Raw genomic sequence first — 23362 nt, 5'->3', positions numbered from 1 at the left:
CAACAGACTCCGTCTATCAATAGGGACTCTGGGAATAGACTAGAGATCACTCTAAAGGTGTCAGTCTTACAATCTAATGCCTTCTTCTGGCCTGAACGTGTACATGCAGGCAGAGTACTGTCTACATAATAACTGAATAAATCTTAAAAAAAATAAAAAGAGAATCTGGGAGACCTTGATAGGTCTCCCTTTCCAGTCTCTGAGAAGTAGACTGACATTTTCTGCCTAATCTTATTTCTATGTGGTTGTCTCAACTTTAATCACACCTATTAAATGAAGTCTTCATTTAAAAAACCCCAAAGCAGTGCCAGTTGTGCTGGTACATGACTTTAATCCCAGCACTTGGGAGGCAGAGGTAGGTGGAATTCTGAGTTTGAGGCCAGCTTGGTTACAGAGGTTCCAAGACTGCCAGGGCTTTGCAGAGAAGCTGTCTAGAAAAAAAACCAAACAAAAACACAAACAAAAAACACAAAAACAACCCCAAAGGCTTGTGTTTTAGAAAGTTTCCTATAGGTGAACATATGGAAGATCCAGGAGGAAGGCATGCTCAGGGGAAGTCATGGAAGACCCATGTTCGCCTAGGCAGCTCTTAAGCTGTAGCTTTTGTAATATCCTTACCTAAGTAATAAATCTGTTTCTCTGAGTTCTATAAGCTACACCGGCAAAGTCAGTAAACCATGATAGTGGGATGTAAGACCCATGATTTATACCTGGTTGGGCAGAGAAAATTGTCAAATAATCTGGGGTCTACAAGGCACGGTACAGTTCTAAATCTGAAGCTGCAGCCTGGGATCGGCGCCATCTGCAGTGAATAAGTCAATTAGTCGACATCCAAATCGTCCACAGTATTGTTTGACTACTTCCTTTGTCAGTGGGAAAAACCCTATTTCTGACACCTGGTCAGAAGTGATCTGTGTTGAGCGTATATAATCGGAGAAACTGAGTTTTATTTAGTCTTCCTTTCAATGTCTTGAGAATAGGCAAGATCAAGGAAGAAAGCAACACATGTTATACTCAAAAGCTGTTCAGAGTATGAATTAGTATAGCCACTCTGGAGAACAACTTAGGGATAGCTATAAGAAAACATTTAAAATACATAAACTGGGGATGTTGAGACAGCTCGGGAAGTAAAGGTAACTGCTGCCAAGCCTCACATCTGAATTCCATCTCCAGGACCTACATAATACAAATCATTCTCTAACTTCCACTCATACACTATGTTACATGTGTGCCACCCCCAACACACACAGTAATTAAAATATAATCAAATTAAAATGCATTACCTTATGGCTCTTGGAGTATCTAACCTCAAGCAGAGGTACACAGAGAGGAATGCATTACAAACAGTATCTGACATTGTGTGGAGAAAAATAAACAACCAGTAGGAGAGTAATCATTACCAATTACCAGCCAATTCTGGAATAGTTGCTTCTTCGTATGCATGGTGGGCTGATTCCTGGACCACCTCAGGAACAGTAAAATCCACGAATACTCTAGATCCCTGCATAGGGATGGGGGAAGTGGTGCATTTGTGTATAACCCACTCACATGTGCCTGTGTATTTTTAAGTTTTTTGTGTGTGTCTGAGCTTTTCATTTCTGCTGCATGTATGTTATATGTGCTATATGCAAGCTTAGTACCTACAGAGGTTATTACAAAGTGTTGGATGGAAGTTAGCCACTCTGTAGATGCTGGAAACTGAACTTGCGTCCTCTCCAAGAGCAGTAAGCTCACCTAGTCATTAAGTGATTCTTCTAGCCTCTTTCTAGTACTGTACTTTAAGTCACCTTTAGATGACTTACAAGACCTAACACAACATAAATACTACGCAAAAGCTGTTAATGGCATGTAAAGTTGTTTAGGATTTAGTTGTTAACTGGGGGAAAAGAACTAATACATTTTCAGTGCCATTTGTTTAATGTAGTTTTGCTATATGGTTGGTTGAATACATGGATACAAAACTCACATATGGTAAGGTCCAACTTTATTATCCAGAATTTAAAGGTCTGAGGTAGACTTGTATATTTAAGCCTCAATATATCTCCCAAATTTGTTAAGTGAAAAAAATAAAGCTTCAGAATAAATATAAAAGGTACCACAAATGTTTAAAGTATAAGAATTACTGGTATGAATTTGAATTTATGTGGGACCAAACGTGCAGGGCAAGCTCTTTACTGACTAGTAATTTGATTGAGTAAGAATGGCCCTCACAGGCTCATATACTTGACTGCCATGTCACCAGGGAAGTGACACTGTTTGAAAAGATCAGAAGGATTAGGAGGTGTGATTTTGCTGGAGGTCATGCATCACTAGGGGTGGACTTTCAAGTTTCAAAAGAGTCTAGGCCAAGAAAGAGACACTCTCTGCCTATGGTTCAGGATGTAGCTCTCAGCTACTGCCCCAGTGCCTGCCTGCCTGCCTGCCTGCTGCTAAGCTCCCTGCCATCATGATAATGGGCCAAACCTCTGAAACTCTAAACAAGGTCCCAATTAATTGTTCTCTTTTATAATAGTTGCCTTAGTCATGGTGTCTCTTCATAGCAATAGAACAGTGACTAACACACTGACTGAGCTATCTAATCCTAAACCACATTCTGCTTTTTACAATGATGAAAAGATTAGTGGATTCCAAAATGGGTTTTTATTATAATGCCTTATGGAAATATAAAAACTAATATATATAATATTGGTAATAGTGCAGTGAATAAATATTAATTTTTTTGTAATTTTGTAAAAAATTACAAAAAGTGTTAAAAGTGCTGAGAGAATATAACAACAAAATACCTAAATTAAAGCTTATGTAAGAAGCTTATAGGGAATAAAATATTTCTGTAGTTTTACTTTATTCTTTAGACTATAGAACTTTTGGCTATTGGTATTTTACAATATTCCCTGCTTTCCCCACCAAACAAAAGCTTGGGGTAGTGATATCTACCCTGTATACAATATCTGCTTGTTAAATATCTGTAGAAAAAATGAATGGCTGCATCTGGCTTCTCAACATGTGACACTGCTGCTCAGGTTTTGTGGATTTCTGAACAAATGGAACTTCAGCATAGGCAGTCTGTATTCCACACAGCACAGACTCTCCAAAGCTGCGTACTATTCTAAGAGACACAATTCATGAATATTTAAAATTAAATAAAAGTGTTCTATGGGTTGAACAAACTGGAAAATTATATTCTTTTTGTCCTTCAACTCTTGATAGCATAAGAAGTCCCTCAATACAGAAATTTGTTTTTATATACTGTTCTCCAAATTTATTTTCCCCAATATGTTATTGACATCTTACCAGTGTAAGAAATGCTGCTTTGGAATAATCTCACAGAGTCAACAATTCTTAGTTTGAAATAGTGTTGTAGGGCAATCAGTGCTAATCAAGACCCAGCCATGGAGACCACCTGCAGCTTAGCTGACAGGGACAGGCATCAATCTGAGTTGGCGCAAACATAGGCAGCACAGCTAGAGTAATACTACATGATAGTTCTAAGTCTTACTTCAAGAATAACCTGCCACAATTAGGAATTTTTAACAGGTGGAATATCTAAAAAGTGAGCTATCTGAAATATTTAGTACCTTACAACCTACATCCAAGAACTTTTTCATTTGAGAAAGACATTGAAAAGGAGCCAAAGTGTGAAACAATATTAACTGAAAAAATGTTTAAAATTTGCATACCCTTCCAAAGGACACAAAAATAAAATTTAAATCCTAACTGCATTCCTTTTCAAGACATCAATTACTTATTTGATCACAGAAACAGTTTGTCAGAAGCCACCTGCTTGTTAAACTTAAAATGACTAAGGGGGTAAATAGAGAACACTCTTGTTTAAGTATGAAAGTTGTTATGCTCCCACACACTGCTTTTAGGAAGGCATTTTGAGCTCAATGCTAATTATTATACACACAAATACATTGCTAGGACAGCTTACAGTCTAATCTATTTGCAGATAAAGGATTTCTACTGTACAATCAATGCCATACCCCAAAACTCTAATCTTTGGTGTATAGGAAAGTAAGAAATTATTAAAACATTTAGAATAACAAAATACAACTTTGAGTAATGTCTGAAATAAATCAAGACTAAACATATCAAATAACTAAGACCTAGAAATGTACTATACAAAATAGTAAATCTAGTCACACATGTGCAGTGTTGAGGCCAGGCTGAGATGTGCGCTAAAGAGTAAAATAGTATTAAATATACAATACATGGCACAAAATATAAAATATTTCATTACTAATTATTACATGGTGAAATGCTATTTTGGATACTCTACCACTTAATAATGATTCAAATTAATTTAATTTAATTTTTATACTATATTTCTGTTAAATGGCATTGAGCCAAGGGGTTTATGATGTATTCAGAAACTGTAGAAGACCAGCACAGCCCAGGCAAGGGTACAGAGAAAGGCAGTAGGGTCAACTTCCTCTTCTTCTTTTGGCAGTGTTGTACTACTGTAGATGGAGCAGAGGTTTTCTGCATGCTAGTTCGGCCCTCTCCCACTGAGTCTGTACCCTAAACTGAGATTTGTAAGTGCTTACAAGTCCTGGCTTAAAAGTGAACCAACCCATGAAGAATTTTAGGGGAGAAACTGATTTTAAGAGATTTCTGGTTCTTAAAAATTACTTAGCTGGGTGTACATGACTATAATCCCAACACTTGGGGAGGCAGAGACAGGCAGGTCTCTGTGAGTTTGAGGCCAGTCTGGTCTACAAAGGGAGCCCAGGACAGCCAAGGCTACACAGAGAAACCCTGAGTTCAGTTCCCAGCAACCACATGGTGGCTCACAACCATCTATAATGCAGTTAGGTATCCTCTCTGGCATGCAGGTGTTATATGCAGGCAGAACTCTGTATACATAATAAATAAGTCTTAAAAAAAGAAAAGACAAGACAAAGAAAAACTGGGAAAAAAATCTAGAAACATTCAAGACCAAAAGAAAGTCATAAAGATAAGCCCAATTTGGGCTTATTAAAATTAAACAAACAAAACTACAAGGTCCTTTCGGCAGAATTACAGAGAAAACAGCCAGCTGACAGCGCCACAAAGAGAGTGCTAAAAATAGACTCAGATCTAAAAAGTAGCCTCCAGACAAAAGCCTGACCTAAGGGACATGCTGTATTCTACGTATCTTGGTGGAGATGGTGAGGTCATAGCACTGTTTTAGAGGCACAAACTCAATTTCTACTCATTTCCCAAAGAGTGAAATTTGAGAGAAACACACACACACAGTGTGGAGAAGGTCTGCTAAGGAGTGGCCAGCTGGGTCAAATACTGTAGAAAAGTGAGGTAAGGTAAAGGCCAGGTATGACCGACAAAGCTAGCTGTTTACTAATTTCTTCACTGGCTTAGAGCTCTAGAACAGCAAGAAGGGAAACAGAAGCCAAAGCACAATGGCTTCTTTAACACAGCGAGAGGCTACCTCAATCAAGCAACCCTCTCCAATCATGAAAGGAGCACCTAATTAAAAACCTCTTGAGTAAAGCCAATGCTTGAAACCGATGAACCAAAGACAAGAATGTATTCAGGGAGAGTAAGAATCACTTCTATAAAATAAAAACCATTACTAAAACAGGTAATTTCGAGCATCATTTATGAGGCTTCAGAAACAAGGCATGAATGGTCACATTTAAAATTTTAAAACATGTCTACCATTGGTTACAAAACACTGAACTAGTGAGTTGGAAAAAAAAAATCAAGCTGAAATAGATGTAGAGAAAATGCAGGAGCTGCAATTTCAACAACACGATGCCTACCAGGTGTGGTGGTGAACACCTTTAATCTCAGCTCTTGGGAGGCAGAGGCAGGCTGATCTCTTTGGTCTACGAAGCTAGCTCAAGACTAGGCCGGACTATGCAGTGAGAACCTATGTCAAAAAATGTCACTTTTTTTCTTCTTCTTACAAATGAAGACAAACAAGGCTTTCTGGCTTGAAAGAGTCCTCAAAGCACCAAGGAAGGGAAACTAGACATTTTGATACTTGGTAAATTTTATGGATAAAACCTAAACAAATATATATCCAGCACTCAGAAAGCAGAGGCAGGTGGATCTCTGTGAGTTCAAGGCCAGCCTGGTCTATGAAGGGAGATCCAGGACAGCCAAGGCTACACAGAGAAACTCTTGTCTTGAAAAATCAAAACCCAAATCAAACCCCAAATACACACACACCTAACTACAAACACCAAAGTTCAAACTTACAGCAACAGAATATGCCAGAAGATCGTGTATTAACTTCAAGGACCAAAGAGGAAGTACACTGAGCTTATTATTTTATATACAACTAAATGATAAAAAGGACCATTAAATAGAAGTTAAAAAGAGTAAAACAAATTAGAAAACCCAATGTAAGAAGTATTAAAATTAATAACTAGCCTAATTTGTTTAAGCAAAGAGTTAAATCTTAACAGTAATGATGAGGGAGACAGGAAAAAGGCATATATACTTATAAATAATTTATACAAATTTATACATAAAAGCACTCATCATAGAATTGTTCTCATATATTTGCTGTCACTTAATGAAAATGTAGAAACTGATAGTTAAAATCCCCTTTACCCACACAACAAGGAGATTTGCTCAACCATGTTCATAGTAGCCTTATTCATAATAGCCAGAATCTGCAAACAACCTAGTCAAAGAATGGGTAAAGAAACTGTGGTACAGTTACACTATGGAATATTACTCAGCTACTAAAAACAAGGAAATCTTGAAATTTTCAGGCAAATGAATGAAACTAGAAATGACCATCCTGAGTTAACCCACTTATATACTCACTTATAATTGGATACTAGCCCAACATGGATGTCCTCTGAGAGTCTTCACTCAGCAGGAGATTGGGAAAGATGCTGGGATTTGCTATTGGGACTCCAGGTGAGAGAGGTATGGGAGCATGGGGAAATGGAAGGACCTAGAAGGTCCAAAAAACCCTACAAGAAGACCATCAAGGCTGGCGGGTGTGGACCCAGGCGGGGCGGGGTGGGGGGGGGGGGAGAAGGGTGCACAAACTGCTGTACCAACCAAGGACAATGCATGCAGTAAACCTAGACCCCTCTATTCAGATCTAGCCAATGGACAGCACAGTCCCCACAGTTGTGTGGAGAGCAGGGACTGCCTCTGATATGAACTCTGGTGCCCCCTGTCTGACCACTACCTGTTGGTGGGGAGACCTGGTGGCACTAAGAGGAAGGAGAAGCAGGCTACCAGGATGAGACCTGATAGGCTGTGACCATATGGTGGGGGAGGAGGTCCCCTTCTGTCACAGGCCTGGGTGAGGGGAATAGTGTGAAAGAGAAAGGGAGGGGGAACGGAAAAATACAAGTGAGGGGCAACAATTGGGATGTAATCTGAATAAATTACTTAAATAAAAAAATCCTCTTTACTCTTATACACTTATGAAATTGTAGTTCGAGTGGCTACTAGTATTCCTCTTCTAAAGGTTTATTTGTGTGTGTGTGTGTGTGTGTGTGTGTGTGTGTGTGGTGTGTGTGTGTGTGTGTGTGGTGTGTGTGTGTGTGTGTGGTGTGTGTGTGGTGTGTGTGTGGTGTGTGTGTGGTGTGTGTGTGTGTGTGTGTGTGTGTTCTTCAAAAACAACTCCTATGTCCTACTCTTAATTTTGTTCAGTTTTACCTGGCCTCGCCCAATTCCCGTCCACAGGCAGTTTTAAATCTTAGTAGTGCCACTACTGCAGTCAGCAATGCTTGGGCCCTACAGGTGGTGTCTGCAATAAAGCAGCCATCCTCTCTGTATGTGCAGATAAAAGCACCAATTGTGCACCTAGGCTCCTTTCCATCTTTTTATGCCACGGCCAGCTGTTTGCCAAATGGACAGTGCATTTAAATGCCCCTCCCACAAGAGCCTTTAGGAAAGACATGCAATGGGCTAGGCCAAATAAACAGTACAACACAGTACCATCCAAGTGTTTCCCCCTTAGTCACCATCAATAGTGAACCTTTGAAACAAAGACATGATTTCAGACCTTCTTATTAAAAGCCTCCAGTGTGCCTAAGTCTAAGAGAAACAAAGAAATCTTGGCAAACTTAAAAGTCACCACTTAAGCATTTTCTAAAACATTTAGTTTTTGTTTTGAAATTAATATACAAGGTAATATAAATACCCCAAAACAGTGTAAAAAGCCACTATCAATAATAAAACTGAATTGCAAAAGATTATTTCCAACAACTCAGCACTTTGTTATATGTATGCCTTAAAATGACAAGTAGTTTTATCTATTACATTTTGAAAATACTTTGGAACACTTAATATTTTTACGTAATTTTCATTCACTGTTTTCTTTTTATTATGCTATTCTTTAGGAATGAACACTCAGCTTCATAAAATAGAACAATTCATTTCTAAGTTACCAGGTAGTACCATATTACCGAGATACGTTATATAAGCCCATGATTAGAACACTAAATCTAAACATACCAGTTATTTAAGGTAAAGAACCAAAGAATGCCTCAAGTTAAGTACAGTCACAACTAATATCAGAAATATCACAGCCAAGTAAAGTAATGATTCTGTCTGAGGTCTGTATCTTGGATGTATATTTTAGGTCTGCAGACTATTAAAATGGGTCTTTTCAACCCATCTCAGAGGCTGCATCAGACGCTCTCTGAATTAAATGACAATGAGACAAGGCTTTATGGGCTGATTTATAGTTATTTTTAAAGCTTAGAAACAGCACAACAAAACTAATTTAGAATTCAAATGCAATTTAAATTTAATAATTAAACTATATAAAAACTGTAATTACTTACTTTGGAGGCCCATGGCTGAAGACAATTGGCATAACAGCGAACAAGAAAAGCCATTTCCTTGGATGGAGGGGTAGTTTCTCTTTTAAACCAGAGAGAGCCACACTGATGAGTATGTTGACAAAATTCTGCTAAGTTTCTTTTTACAATCCACACACCATTGTTGGTATATAAAGACTGTTCCTCCAACCCTCTTTACAAACAAAATCAGAAGCTTTGAGAAGCAGAGTATTGTTCTAAGTATAAGAATTCTCCTTAAATGTCACTTTAAAGGAAAGAAACATCAAATAATGATGTTTGGATTTCAGGCTCAGCACACAGTTACATGCATCCTCAGGCACCTGACACAGACATACACATTGGCAGCACAGAAGCTAGTACCATGTCTATTAGTCAAAGCAAATAAGCAGCATGCATGAAATCTGTGTTCCTGGATTCCGTGAAACCTTTCTTCTCTGTAATATAGCTGTTTTTTTCTTCAACTTATTTCACTCTGAAGAGCAAACACTGCAGAGTCTTCTGCACCAGAGGCAAAACAAATGCTGTATCCTTAAGATTATTGTAGTCTCTTTTTAAAATATCCTTAATTGTTAGAGGTTAAAACAAAACCAAATCCCCAAAAACAAAACAAAACCCCAACACACACACACACACACACACACACACACACACACACACACACACACACACACCAACCCAACCGCAGAGCAAATGGAGGTAGGAGACAAATGCTCTAACAGGTTTGTCCTGTAATATCCAGAATTCAAGCAGTCTTCTCTTCTCCCAAGCACTTTCACAGCTCTGCAATACGGCTTCTGGTTCCAGGCATCAGTAAGGAAGCACTAGTGATCTAGGTCTGTCCTTTCTGAATAACATGTACATTCGATGCAGCATGAAAACCACTGTATCTTTTGTAAAAGCAAGGGTCTGTCGGTGTCTTAATTCCTACTGTCCTTGCCTGCTGCACAGCAGCTCCCTAAGGAGAAGCTCCTATTGATTCTATGCCCTGCAGTAAGATGAAATATCTAATAAGAAGGGAAGAGAGTGGGAGGAGAATAGAGCTAAAAGGATGACATCACCTGTGCAGAAAGCCTTCACAAACTGCATTAGATCAATTGGCTACTGTATCTGCAGATGTAGCCCAAGAGCAATTTACTGAACACGAACGAACGAAAGCGTGTGCACGCGCGCGCGCGCGCGCACACACACACACACACACACACACACACACACACACACACACACGGAGGGAAGGACCTTCTGTGAGACATGCTGGCAAGCTAAATTCTGTAAGAGGAAAAACAAAAAAACCAAACCAAAACAAAAAACCCCAAACAACAATGTACCCATCTGTTTTATAGTTTAAAAATTCAGTACATTGATGATAATCTAGTTGTATTTGAGAAGCCTCTTAAATTTACCACAGAATTGTTCTTTCAAGGGAAAATTATTTGCTGTAATAAGATACTACTGGATTCCAAAAACATAGGCAGCTTAGTTCAGAGATGTTACGTCAAAATAATTTTAATATCACAAATTTATGGACTTCAGAATAAAACTTGCTATTTATTGAATGAATGTTCTGAAGGTGTAACTTTCAAGCCCATACTAGAGGTACTAAGATTATACATAAATGTATTTAAACAAAACAAGCCTTTTCTGTAAACAAATTTAAATAAAAACAATTTTTTTTTGCAAGGGAAAAACCATGCAGGCACAATGTGTACCAATTCGTCGTAAGAAGAATAATCTATGCAATAGGGCACTTTACTGCAGCCCGCTCTGCAATGCCTAGAAAGAGACAGCTGGCAAAACACATAATAAATCAGAAAGGAAACAACTAAACCTGTTTTTGATAAGCGTGTGGACTAAAAGAAAGCTGTCATATTTTTTTTCTTTAAAAGTTAAAGAAGAACTTTTTGCCACACTCTCCCCAATAAGAAGAGCACCCACCCTTTCCTTTAGCTCCAAGGCACTTACTGAGCATCCACCCATTTAGCACTTTCCCCTAACAGTGCCTCCCAACAGCTAAAGTCCATTTCCAAAGTACAGTCAGGTGTACCTCCAGGCAGCAAACTGTGAGACTAGCAGTCAGTGAGTAAAATAATAGAACTATTTGTAAAATAAGAGAATTATTTTCCTCTATTTAGATAATAGTTTTGAGGAAAGGGAGTGTGCAGCACGTAAGGAGACATTCCTTGGGAAGCATGTGCTGTGATGGCTCTGCTCACTGCTGAAGACACACCTTGTTAACACACAGGCACATGCACGGCAAGCGCTCGAGCTCTTTAATTCCCTCTGGCAAAGTCTCGTACTTTCCAAACAGCACTATGCTCCCAATTCTAATACAACTAGAATTTAATGTAGCAATGCTATTATTTTCAGCACATGTTCCATGTTTAAAAAAATACAATAGTTTAAAAGCCCATGAATTGTTTTCTTAAAAACAAAACCAAAAAACCTCAGCCCTTTTCCACAAAATTTATACTGAAATAAAAAATTTGTTCTCACAAATCCAAATAACCACTAGTTTCCTAAATGTAAACCATATAATATTCAGAGAGATTAATTTTTCAAGAACTAACACATTTTCCCAATTTAATTGAATATAAACTATAAGCTGGAATTTCAAAAATACAACTTTAAGTACAAATAAAAAACATTTACTTTTTAAATAGAAAAATGTGGATAAAGATAATTCTTTTTGCTAAAGATGTATTATTTCCTAAAGAAATGTACAAAAACACAAAAATCAGTACCAGGACTCAAGAATTATTTTAAGTATAATGCTAGACTATACTTATATTTATTTATGTATTGGAAGGATAAATGACAGCCAACCAAAAGCAAAATCTGCAGTGGCTCCTTGTTCCTTTTTATAAATCATGCTGATACCGTCTTTGACACAAAAGAGGACCTCAAGCCGGGCAAGGAGACAGCCGTCTCTTAGCTGCTGCTCTGGGAGTAAAATGCAATCCACTAACACCATATGTCAGACCTACTGGAGTACACATCGACCCCAATAAAGGATCAAAATATTCTTTCTCTCCTCCCCACTCCCAGTTAGGCTGGCTTATAAGTGAAGATGACATCATCTCGTTTTGCCAATTATTTTACAGTATTTGCTATTCCAGAAGCCAGTATGGTAAATCTAACACACAAACCTCCTGGGGTAACAATACCAGGAGAAGAAACCAACAGGCCAAACTAAACTCAGCATGCAAACTCTACAAGCAGTCTGATGATATTCCTCACCATTGTCTCTTTGCATTCAATAACTAACCTTTAATTACTGATATAAATGAGGTCAGTAATTTGTCAAATAACCAAAATAAATGATTAGGCAAATCAATTATTTTTCATGAACATCATGTTTAGAATTTATCATGCTCTCACCTCATCATCAAATGAAGTCAGTGCAGTGAGGGAGGAGTCCTGATTCATACAGTCTAGAATCATCGCTATGGGCTATGTGCTGAAGAAACAATTCCCTGCATATGAAATGCTAGTATGCTAAGACATACAGTCAAAGTCTTTAGCTTTTAAAGGGGCAGTTAACTACTGTGAGATCAAGCAAAGTTCCAATAATTACAAGTTTTAATAAATATGTAAATGATCTAATTACTAAAATTTGTTATACAAATACATAATTTATAAGGAAAACATAAACTGGAATACTGGAAATTATGCTGCAAAGAAAACCAAAGGTAAGGTTCTTAATATTATAAGCATGTTACCTTTTTATTTCAATTATTGATGACACTAAAAGAACAGGGAAATCCTTATTATGAACAAAGAAAACCTAACATACCTATGAGGCAGGGTAAAAAAAATAAAACCAGATTTTCACTAATTTCAGACATAGGCATGCAATTTAGCCTCCTTGCCCCTTGCACCATCACAGTAAAACAGTACAAGCACAAGTTAGAGATGCCAAATGCCAAAACAGTAACAAAAGCAAAACTGTCACTTTTACAGAATAAAATAGCCATTTCTGCAGTTATATAATCATTTGGTTTTTGACATATAAACTGTTAAAACATAGTGATTTTTGTAGAAAATCCTACTGAAGCAGTTTAATCCTGAAAAATAAATCAATGCTGCTAACTGCTCTGGCCAGTGAGAACATACCAGTTTCTGTCCCACCCCCTTTCCTTCCCATGCGTCAAAGAAAGGAATCTGTAGCTATCAAAATGGTTCGCTCTAATTACTGCTGCCCCTTAGTAGTTTCTGCTTTCAAGATGCTCGTCCTATCCAAGCCTTATCATTCCTAAAGGACTCTAAGCAGAGATTCAGAGCTTTCCTTCTATTCTTTGTAAGAAATGGTGTTCTAGCACACAGTGATACGTGTTCGCTGCTTGCCTGCATGCTATCAAAAACCTTCGTCAAAACCACTAGAAGTCCATATGTACTATGAAATATGATATATCCTTAGGGAGCGATTGAGGAAGAAAGAGCAAGGAGAGAAGAAAGCTGTTATCATCAACGAAGGTGATGTAAGCTTCTATAATTAGAATCAGTGAAACTGAAGGAACAATAAAAGGCACCACCATGCCTCTACCAGCATGCCCCCCAATGTAGCTATACCAGGCATTTTATTTTTTACACACATATACACACACACACACACACACACAAAACATATTTTGCACTTACAAGTCAGCCAAGTATATATTACTGTGAACATAGTTTTTTTTTAATGAACATAGTTTTCAGATAGTATTTCTTTTTTTTTTTTTTTTTAAAAAATCTGTCTAATAATTTAAAAATCCACAAAGAAGAAAATAAAATCTTATTTTAAAATTAAACTGCCAATAATACTTTATCTGAACCGGATCACACTACTACCTCTAATTTAAATACACTATTTTCTAGTACTGTGAAAACTGAATATGGAACACAGTTCTTAGTGAGCAGAGAACAGATCAATCTGAAAAGCAGTAACAATCAATATTAATTTTTTTAGCGTTTAAGGCACTGTTATACTTGTCTACCTGGAATTCTGTCAGAAGTCATCCTCAGACTGCTGACAACATTGGTTAATACCTGAGTTAGTTTAAACAATCATTGAAAGAGCTTTCTTTAGGAACTGCTGTGCAAACAGTCACAAGTATGATAACCTTTCGCATTCTGGGTCCCTGGGCACATCCACATGAGTAAGTGTCATCCTTAAGGAAGCAGAAACTGCCTCAGAAGACACAGTATGCCTGGCTGTCTTCTTCCCAACACTACTGAAGTTCATGTATACATACCAAGTAATAAAAACAATTAAAGCATGACTACTGAGCAGATAGCGATATTTATGCAGAAAGTTATTTTCATACTTTTAACCCAGCAATTCAATTTTACTAAATTAAAAGTTGTTTGGTAACAGAAGAAAAACTAGAAGAGGCAAACATGGCACAAACATATGAATGTTAAAATATTTTGGAAAATTTTTAATTGACAAAAATTAAAAGGGCAGGATATATAAATAGTATCATCCAATACAAAGGTCTGTGTTAATGAACATTCCTTTAAGTTGCTTTGCTGGTACTAACATGCCTTAATTTCCTTAATAGTCTCTATATGATACATTTCTACAAAAAGCGTATAGTTCACAACTCTTATTTAACAACTCTTAAGCTGACATTTCTCTCACCTAATGTCAATTGCAACAATCCAGTGAACTAGATTCTACTAGGAGATATAGATAGTAGCAAGTGTGTGTATGTGTGGGGGGGGAGGGGAGAGAGAGAGAAGAGGGAGGGAGGGACGGAGGGGGAGAGAGAGAGAGAGAGAGAGAAAAAACTTGTACATTTTAAGGTAGAAAGCAGAAAAATTACAACACTTGTACACAGCAATGGAGAGCAAAGTAAAAAATGTAAAAGTCTTTAATAAAAGACTAATCAATAATGAGCTGCTCTGTTGAGAAGCTTGAGATTCAGTTAAGATGACAAGGCACACACTAAGTGCCCACCCTGGTATACCACAATGAGACTACCAAGGAAAAGGAATTTAATTTCATAACTAAAGTACAAAAACACCAACTAATTTTTAAACTTCTAAAACATTGTGCAGATCTGTATTTGGTTTGGTCACATTTCTATAAAAATGACTTAGCATTAATGATGTCTGGTATTTCAGAGATTCATTTTAGGTCAAAGGTACATTTAGCACTTACTTTGATAAAATCAGATGTTTCATGTTTATTTACGTTCAGGCTCACTCTTGGAATTTAACTTGGGGTAATACCAGTATCAAAAATTCAACCCAACATATAAGAAAATTTTCACTATTATACTATATTTACTATCGTATAAGAGTGAACTGAGGAGGCGGCTCAGAGTAAAGTATTTGCTTTGCAAGCATGAAGTACTGAGCTTTGATTTTCAGAACTGAAGATCAGCATTGTGCATCTCTAACTCCAGCACTTTTTTTTTTAAGCTAGGTAAACTTTATTTTGTTCCAAATAAGAAACTCACACATGCAGAATACATGTGCATGTATACACATGTACAAATAGACACACACACAATACTGGTTCCTGGGCTTAGGCTTCTGAAGCCAGGTTTCTGCTGCAGGCCCTCTTTGCGCTCCGGCTCTAGCACTGGATCCAGCTGTGGTAGCTAGCACCCTCACACCTCCAGGCCAGGAGCTTGCTTAGTCCCAGTGCCTGCACCAGGTCATCTCCAAGCCCACTTTTCAATGTTTGTCTCAAGAACTTTCGGTTGCCACGAGAGCGCTTCCTTTCCTGAGCAGCTAGGGCCCTAGGACTGCTCTTGGTAAGTGACTGCACCAGCAGGTCCATGATCTCATCTGAGGTGTCACTGGGTAAACTGGAGCCTGAAGTCTCGGAGGATGTAATGGGGGGGGCCTCACTGCTGTCTGTGTAACTGGGGAACTGCTTTGGACCATGCCTCTGCTCCAAAGGCTGTGTGTGGTGTCTTTTGGCTCTTCATAATGGCATTACTGTTGGCATCACCCTGACCTGGCCCACTACCTACAGCCACTGGGATAGACAGGTTAGAGATGGAAGGCAGAGACAAGAAGTCTCAGAAGCTTGATGCTGGCCAGCCATCCTGGTATATGCAAAGGTGAGCAAGGGACTGTCTAAAAGGACTGACAGTGGAGACTGTCCTCTGATCCAGAGATGCTGTATATTTGGGGACAGACACACACACACACACACACACACACACACACACACACACACACACACAACAAAGCAATTAACCTTGTAACTGAAGACTTGCAATATATCAAGCATGTTCTTTTTTTGCTTGTTTGGCTTTTGTTTTTGGAGACAGAGTTTCTCTGTGTAACCCTGGCTGTCCTGGACTCACTTTATAAACCAGGCTGGCCTTGACCTCACAGAGATCGCCTGCATCTGGCTCCCTGAGTTCTGGATTATAGCTGTGTGCTACCGTGCCCAGCTTATCAGGCATATTCTTTACCACAAATTCAATAAGCTGGTAAATCAGTTTTCTCAGTGGAGCAGAACTGTATGAGCACTTGCATCAGTCATATGTTATGTATTATGGACCAACAAAGGGAAGTACAATCCATGAAGAAACTTCAGGGGTTTCTCCAGAGAGTGTGGATGGAATTTGGGAGCTAAGTAAGAGTCTGTCAGAGGACATGGTTCAACACTACTATGAACAAAAAGAACAAGAAGCAAGGTAAGATGAGAGTTAAAGACTAAAGCTCAACATTAATGTTAGGAAAAGAGGTTAGTAATAGCCTCCCAGAGAAAAAGAGCGGCTGAAAGAAAGGAGGAACATCAACACAGAGTGGGCCAGAAGGCTGTTAAAGGTAGACTGCTGTCACATAAGAAAGGGACTTCCTTCTGTAAGGCATTAGGGTAAACAGCTGACCTTGCTAACTACTATAAGAAAGGAGGCTGCGTGCGCGCACGTGTGTGTGTGGGGGGGGGGGAAGAGAGAGAAAAGAGAAAGAGAGAGAGAGAGAGAGAGAGAGAGAGAGAGAGACAGACAGACAGACAGAGTCTCACTCTGAAGAGCAAACTGTCCTGCATTCTTCCTAGATCTGCCTCCTGAGTGCTGGGATTAAAAGAGTGCACAATTGAGCAAAGCCAAAGTTTATTTCTGCACTTTCAATTATCAAGGGCAAATCCAGTCTGAGAATGTTGAACTGACAATTCCAGTAATACACAATCCACAAGTTTTAAATAGCGCACTCTTCTGAGTAGCATCATGCAGACCCCTGGGACTGAATTTATCTGTTTAGAAACTACCTACCATGAACTCAAGTTCAAGCACAAGTATTTTGCCTGGATGCACATGTGTGCATGCCTGCTATCCTTGGAAGCCAGAAGGCATCAGATTTCCTGCAACCAGAGTTATGGACAGTCGTGAGCCTCCAATTGGGTACTGGGAGCTGAACCTAAGCCCTCTAAAAGAGTAGCTGGTACTCTTAACCACTAAGTCATTTCTCCAACCCCTTAAGTATGCGCTCCCCTTCCACCATGTGGATATAGTTGGTCATCAGGCTTGGTGCCAAGCATGTTTACCTACTGAGCCATGTCATCATCCTCAAGTTCAGTAATTCCTACTCTGAGGTTGCTAACATCTTTAGAAATGAATCTTCTACCTGTGAAACTGGGAAAGGCAAAAGGCAGTCTGTACTGTTTGCAGGTACACATCAAACTAAAAAGTGCTATTTAGGAAGATGAGAAGGCAATAAACTTGAAAGACATGTGTCCAAGTGATGGCAATGTGGTACACAGAAACAAGAAGCCTAAATCAAGACTGCGGCAAAGGATCCTTTGGAAGGAGTGACACTAAGTCATTCACCGCAAGTAAGGGATGGCTATGAATATTTAGGATTCAGTTGGACCAAAAAATTTAAAAATGACTGGGAAGCCCATGTTTGCAAATAAACCGCTGCCATCTTGTATTTAGCAGGAGCAGCGTGCTCACTGTGCACACTAATGACAAGCTAACTGTACTTACTACCTTCCATCCTCATTCGTTAGCTTACACGACTTCATTTACTTTAATGCATTTATCAAAGTGTCTGCAATGCTGAACGTTTTACAAAATACCAGGCACTAGGCAAAGCCCTTTAACAAACCTGTAGGTTATCAGCCCAAACATATTAAACAAATGAGCTCAGGCATCATTCTCAGGTGCTGTCTACCTTTTTTGAAAATCTTTCACTGGCTTAGAACTTATTAATAAGGGTAGACTGGCTGGCCCAGGAGCCCTGGAGACCAGGATCTATCTGCCTTTACCTTCTCACTGCTGGGGTTCCAAGCTTAGGACTAGCCTTTTAAAATGTGGGTTCTGGGGATGGGGTGCAGGCTGGGATGCTTGTAAGGCAAGCACTTTATCATGGAGCCGTCTGCCCAGCTCTATCACTCCACTGTGCACACACCACACTTCCCCTACTCATTCATTTCTCTGTTGTTAAGCACTAAACTGGTTTCACCCTTCCCCCCCCCCCCAAACTACTAGTGCTGCAATAAGCACTGGTGTCCAAGTGCCGCAATAAGCACTGGTGTCCAAGTGCCTCAGCTCTGTGATGTGCTGACCTGGAGTTCTTCACGTCAGTACACTGGAGTAGTACAGCTGGCTCATACAGCAGACCTGGTTTGAATTTTGAAAAACTGTCATATCGATTTCTATAAAGGTTGGCCTAGCTCATAGTCTCATGATGAGTATCAATATAGCATTTTCTAAATTGACTGAAATATATCCTTTCTAAGAAAAAATGTATTAATTCAAGATATCACAAACATAAATGCTCTGGTAAAAATCTTTCTGATTCGGTCTCAATGCTAATCATCAGGTTTGTCGCAGGAGATTAATTAAGTTCTCCTCATGATTTATTAAATTCTGACTGTTCCTAGTAGGAAAACCACCTAACACACGCAGCCATACAAGCCCATACATATAGTAATGTCACTTAAAGAATTATCACCCAACAAATCCTAAGTATCAACTGCTTGTTCTAGTATGTTCAGGAAACCAAAATATCTAAAGATAACCATCTTCAGCACACAGGAAGACTAAAAGCAAATGACTCCTGTGTGTAAACCATAGACCTCAAGAGGAAGTACAGACTCTATGCCTTATAACATGACACTAAAAACAACAGCAAAAAAAATCTGAGGCAAGAACATATTGAAGTTGACACTATGTACTCTTTAACTCATACAAAGAGCCAAATGGCATAAAGATCCTTTGTTTTGGCAATGCTATGGCTTGTAATTTTTTTCTAGAGTGATTAACACACTGGCATACATATCCACAATAATATTTCATAGAAAATCATTTTTAAAACCCAAACAACTAGAAATGAATTTAATGGCCAAGTATTAGAAGTTCAGTGAACAAATGATGTCATATTGTTGTGATGACTGTTGTGCACGGAGAGAACAATGTTGCGGGCTAGGCTTGGTGGCTGTGTTTATAGTTCTAGCTGCTAGGGAGGCTGAGCTGGGAAGGTCTCGAATCCAGCAGCTTGAGACAAGCCTGGGCGAACAGTGAGAAGCTATCAAACAAAACAAAAGGAATAATGTAATAAAAGAAAGTTTAAATGGGTTTTGGCGGGGGGTGGTGAGGGGCAGGGTTTCTCTGTTACACAGAGCCCTGGCTGCCCTGGACTTGCTTTGAGGACCAGGCTGCCCTTGAACTCACAGAGATCTGCCTCCTAAGTGCTGAGATTAAAGGTGTGTAAATTTTTATTTTATTTTAAGGCTTTAAAATTTTTATTTTATGCATATGTGTGTCCTGTCTGCATGTGCATCTGCATGCCAGAGGAAGGAATCAGATTCCTGGATAGATGGTTGTGAGCCATCATGTGGCTGTTGTTAGGAATTGAACTCAGGACCTCTGGAAGAGCAGATGGTGTTCTTATCCAATGAGCTCTCTCTCCAGTCCTAATTTTATTTTTTTTAAACAGATTTATTTTATATGTGTATGTGTGTGCACATGCATACATTCGTGCATGTGTGTGTGTGTGTGTGTGCATGTGTGTTTTGTCTGCATGGATGTCTGGGTACTATATGCATGCCTGTGTATCACGTGTATGCCAGGTGTCCTGGGAGGGTATTAGAACACTGGAACTGGAGTTACAAATGGTTGAGTCACCGTGTAGGTACTGGGAATCTAACTCAGCTCAAGCACCCAGTCATCTCTCCAGCCCCTAAAAATTTAAGTTTAAAAATTTTAGAACATAAGGCCATCCAGCCCAAGAAGGTCTATGGGATTCTAAACAGGCTTGATCAGAAAGGATGCTCATCATGGCATTTTATAGTCAAATTGTCCAGAGACTAAGAGATGGAATTCTACAAACTGTAACAGAATAGCGCCATATTACAACTGAAGGGCACCGTATTAGGATAATGAAGGTTTTTCAGCAGAATTCTTGAAGGCTAGGCCAGGGTGCCATGGCATCCTAAAAGCACTGAAAGAGATTAGCTGCCAACTGAGAATATTAGTCCCAGAGAAATTAAGGAAAAAAAAAAAAAAGTCTACGACAGGCAAAAGAAGCCATCACAAGACAAGCCTCAGAAAAATTTTTTTAGGAAAACCCTCCCAGAGTAAAAGACAGATCACCACCACCAGGAAAGAATATAGTGTAAAATTCAGAAGAAAGTGAAAAAAGAGAAAACAATCCAGCATTACCATACAGTAAAGCACACAGATCAACAATAGGGAAAGAAAAGAAAAAAAGATAACCACAAAAGGACGAAAGGCTGAGCATGCTCAGAAGCAAAGCACCAGCTTAGCATGTGCTTGACCCTGGGTCCAAGCTCCTCAGCCCCAACTAAACAATGAGAAGAAAATTAACAAATGATAAGAGCATGTGTTCGTAAATAGTAAGTAACCTTGTATACAAATAAATTATCCAATTAAGAGATACAATTGCTAAATGGAGTATTAAAAAAAAAAAAGAGGCCCAACAATATGGGGCCTTCATTAGTAATACACACAGAGAATGAGGCAGCCGGCTAGACAAGGCAGCCCATGCAAACAGAACCAAAAGCAGGCAGATACAGAGACACTTGTGACAGAAAATAGACTAAGAAGAAACTAGAAAGTAATATAACTGTATGGAGATAAACAATAGAGGTTGAGCCTGCACTAGAGCAATTGAAGAAATCAAAAGAGAAAAATATAAAATCCCTTAAAACAAATGAAAATAACAGTGTAACAAAACGTACAGGACACAACAAAAGCAGTACTAAACATTTTCTATCAATAATTACAGCAAAGAACAGAATGGCAGAAGGAATGGGGGTGAGTGTGTGGAGTGTGGTACACAGAGTGACCCTGAGTGCTGGCCCTTGCCTCTGCTTTGTTTGCAGCTATATTCTGGGCATTTCCCAGTCTCTATCTGCCATGTGACTACAGGAGCACTAAAAAGAACAGAGGAACACCACACATGAGTTTGCAAGGGTCTTGCTTCTAGGGAATTAAACTCAGGTCCTCACGCCTGCTCATTTGTTTGCTTTTTTTCCTTGAAATATAAACTCAACACTTTTTTAAAGGAGAGAAGAGCAGAAAATTTAAACAAACTATACACGCACACATAAATAAAGAAATTAACTCAAAACTAAATAAAAAGGGGCTAAGGAGGCAGCTCAGTGCAACAGAACTAGGATTCAGTATCTAAAACTCTTTCATAAAAGGGAGGGAGGGAGGAAATTAGCAGACAGGTGCACATCTTTAATTCCAGTACCAAATCTCTGTGAGTTTGAGACCAGCCTGGTATACACAGTTAAAACTCACAGTATTGAGAGCACTCATAATCCCAGCACTGTGAAGATAGACACAGCATAATCTCTAACTAAGACTTACTGACCAGCCAGCTTCACCTACTTGGTGAGATTCAAATCACTGAGAGATCCTGTTTCTAAAAAAGATAGCTAAAGAATGATGTCACTGAATTATGCAGTGGGGGTGTTGCCATACGCAGATAAAGGTAAGTGAGGGCTGCCAGAGATTGCTGACCGCCCCCCCCCCCCCCCGCCTCAGAGGAGGAGCTGGAGCTGGCTCAGCTGATGTGGCAGTCATCCAGTGTGGTTTTCTACATGGGCATCGGCATCAGCACTGCCTCTGGCATCCCAGACTTCAGGGGCCCCCATGTTTGACACCACCTTCGCGAGTGCGCGGCCCTTGAAGACCCACATGGCCCTGGTGCAGCTGGAACTCATGGGTTTCCTCAGCTTCCTGGTCAGCCAGAACGTGGATGGGCTGCATGGGGCTTCCCCAGAGACAAGCTGGTAGAGCTCCATGTTTGTTAAGGAATGTCCCAAGTGTAAGAGGTGGTACGTGAGAGACACAGTTGTGGGCACCATGGGCCTCAAGGCCATACACCGGCTCTGCATGGTAGTCAAGGTGAAGGGACTTTGGGCTTATAGGGGGGACATGAGGGACACCATACTGGACTGGGAGGATGCACTGCCTGACCAGGACCTGATGCTCACTGATGAGGGAACAGGCTTGCAGACCTGTCAGTCACCCTGGGCACCTCAGTGCAGATCCATCCTAGTAGACACCTGCCCCCTCACAACTAAGCACCTGGGAGGCCTTCTGGTCATTGTCAACCTGAAGCCCAAAAAACAAGACTGCCAGGCTGATCTGCGCATCCACGACTACATGGACAAGGTGATGAGCAGGCTCATGAAACATCTGGAGCTGGAGATTCCCACCTGGGATGCACCCTGTGTACTGGACAAGGCCCTGCCACCCCTAGCAGCACCCAAGACTGAGTCCTCGGCTCCTATCAATGGCTCCGCCCACGTTTCATATAAGCCTGGGGCTGCCCAAAGTTGGCCCTGATGCTTAGGGATGGAGGAGTACTTGTAGGAACCACAGACGTTGGGGCTTTTTTGTTTTGTTTCTTTATATCCTGAACCCAGGCTTCCACATGCAATGCCTTGACCTTGTTCTGATTTTTTTTTCTTTCTTTCTTTTTTTTTTTTTTTTTTTTTGAGACCAGGGCTCCCTCAGTCCCTCAGGGTGGTCTCAAACTCACTAGTATAGCCTAGACTGGCCTAGAGCTAGCCTCAACACCCACAGTAGAAGGGATGGCAGGCAGAAACCACCATGTCTAACACAGCTCCTTCCTTCCAAGTCTTACTATGTCCCTTGTCCAGGTTTCTCTAGGGAATCTTATGTGGAAGAGGCCATGTCCTGGGGATCCATGTACCTCTCTCCACTGCCACACCCTACTTGTGACTCAGGATGTGCCTGGAGCAGCAGCCACACACTTCCCATACTCCTCTTGCCCCCTGCACCATCCCCCACCCAATGCTCCAACACAGAGCCACCAGGGACCCATCTATGCTAAGGGCCCCAGGCTTGGAAGCTCCCAATGCAATAAATACAGGGGGGAAAAAAAAAGATAGTTAACAGTGCCCAAGGAATAGCATCTGAGTTTGTCTTTCGGTTTCCACATGCATACCTGCACACACGTGTGCGTGGGCAAACAAAGTAAACAAAATACATCACATCAGAACAAAAGTATAAACATCTTACAGTCTTTTCTGTAAATTTCATAAAATCTAACACTGTTTCATGATAAAAGCCTGATTAATTGTAGAGAAAGATCATGCATCAACACAGTATTAAGATAGAAAACCAACA

The 23362-nt window shown here is 39.8% G+C and overlaps 1 protein-coding gene and 1 pseudogene across 10 annotated transcripts in view; one reads left to right on the top strand and one right to left on the bottom strand.

Annotated features, from left to right (window-relative positions):
* Positions 1-23362, bottom strand: part of Rapgef6 (Rap guanine nucleotide exchange factor 6) — a 179759-nt gene that overhangs the window by 96064 nt on the left and 60333 nt on the right. For 2 of the 10 annotated variants that reach the window (XM_051168148.1, XM_051168147.1), the window contains exon 1: positions 8766-9402. The exons of 6 other annotated variants lie outside the window; for them this stretch is intronic. In XM_051168148.1, coding sequence (XP_051024105.1) covers positions 8766-8819 — 54 coding nt within the window. In that variant the 5' untranslated portion in view covers positions 8820-9402. Of the gene's footprint in view, positions 1-8765; positions 9406-23362 lie in introns of those variants that run through there. 2 more of the 10 variants (XM_051168145.1, XM_051168149.1) reach the window with 2 other exon arrangements.
* On the top strand, positions 21650-22555 carry LOC127208586 (NAD-dependent protein deacylase sirtuin-6-like; annotated as a pseudogene).

Source organism: Acomys russatus, chromosome 25 (genome assembly GCF_903995435.1).
Source record: "Acomys russatus chromosome 25, mAcoRus1.1, whole genome shotgun sequence".
Lineage (NCBI taxonomy): Eukaryota > Metazoa > Chordata > Mammalia > Rodentia > Muridae > Acomys > Acomys russatus.
The sequence above is the reverse complement of the archived record's forward strand: the minus strand, read 5'-3'. Positions and strand labels throughout refer to the sequence as shown.